At 46.1% G+C, this 609-nt stretch overlaps 1 protein-coding gene across 5 annotated transcripts in view; it reads left to right on the forward strand.

Moving 5' to 3' along the window:
• The window catches only part of NCOA1 (nuclear receptor coactivator 1), a 154,155-nt gene extending 153,671 nt beyond the window's left edge, over nucleotides 1-484 (forward strand). For 2 of the 5 annotated variants that reach the window (XM_042832663.1, XM_042832662.1), the window contains one exon: nucleotides 257-484. In XM_042832663.1, the coding sequence (XP_042688597.1) occupies nucleotides 257-424 (168 nt within the window). In that variant the 3' untranslated portion in view covers nucleotides 425-484. Of the gene's footprint in view, nucleotides 1-109; nucleotides 167-256 lie in introns of all 5 variants that reach the window. The other 3 variants (XM_042832666.1, XM_042832665.1, XM_042832664.1) reach the window with 3 other exon arrangements.
• The last annotated feature ends 125 nt before the right edge of the window (nucleotides 485-609 follow it).

The raw sequence follows: 609 nt of genomic DNA on the forward strand, positions 1-609 counted from the left end.
CCCAATTTTTTTTTTTTTTTTTAATCATTATTATTTTTTTCCGAACGAGCAACGTTGTGAACCTTGCCGAGCTCTGATCCGAATGAGTGCAGCGGTTTTCTTTTTGTAGGAAAAGAAGACAGAAGAGTTCTTCTCTGTGGTGGCTCCAGACTAGAGGAAGTCTCTAGTGAGTTTCCACTTCACGTAGTTCCCAGTCCGTCGCCGCCGGCCCCTGCCCCATCCCCGCTAAGAGCCCCTCTTGTCTTTTGTGTCCCAGCAGGTACAGCAGGTTCAGGTGTTTGCCGACGTGCAGTGTACAGTGAATCTGGTAGGAGATCCCTACCTGAACCCGCCGGCTCCCCTGGGCGCCCCGAAAGCCGCCGCGGTGCCGCCGACCCCGCAGGGCCAACAGAAGAGCCTTCTTCAGCAGCTACTGACTGAATAAAACCGCTTTTCGAGGAATGTGACACACACACAAAAAAAAAAGAAAAAAAAAAAAAGAAAAAAAAAATTTAAATAATGAGACGTACAGAGATATATAAATATATATATTATATATTTTTCTGAGATTTTTGATATCTCAAACCGCAGCCATTCTTCAGCTCGTAGTGTTCGGAGCAAAAAGGGGGG

Source organism: Centrocercus urophasianus, unplaced genomic scaffold (assembly GCF_019232065.1).
Source record: "Centrocercus urophasianus isolate 14NV4802_14NV808 unplaced genomic scaffold, USGS_Curo_1.0 seq_39, whole genome shotgun sequence".
In the NCBI taxonomy this organism is placed as follows: domain Eukaryota; kingdom Metazoa; phylum Chordata; class Aves; order Galliformes; family Phasianidae; genus Centrocercus; species Centrocercus urophasianus.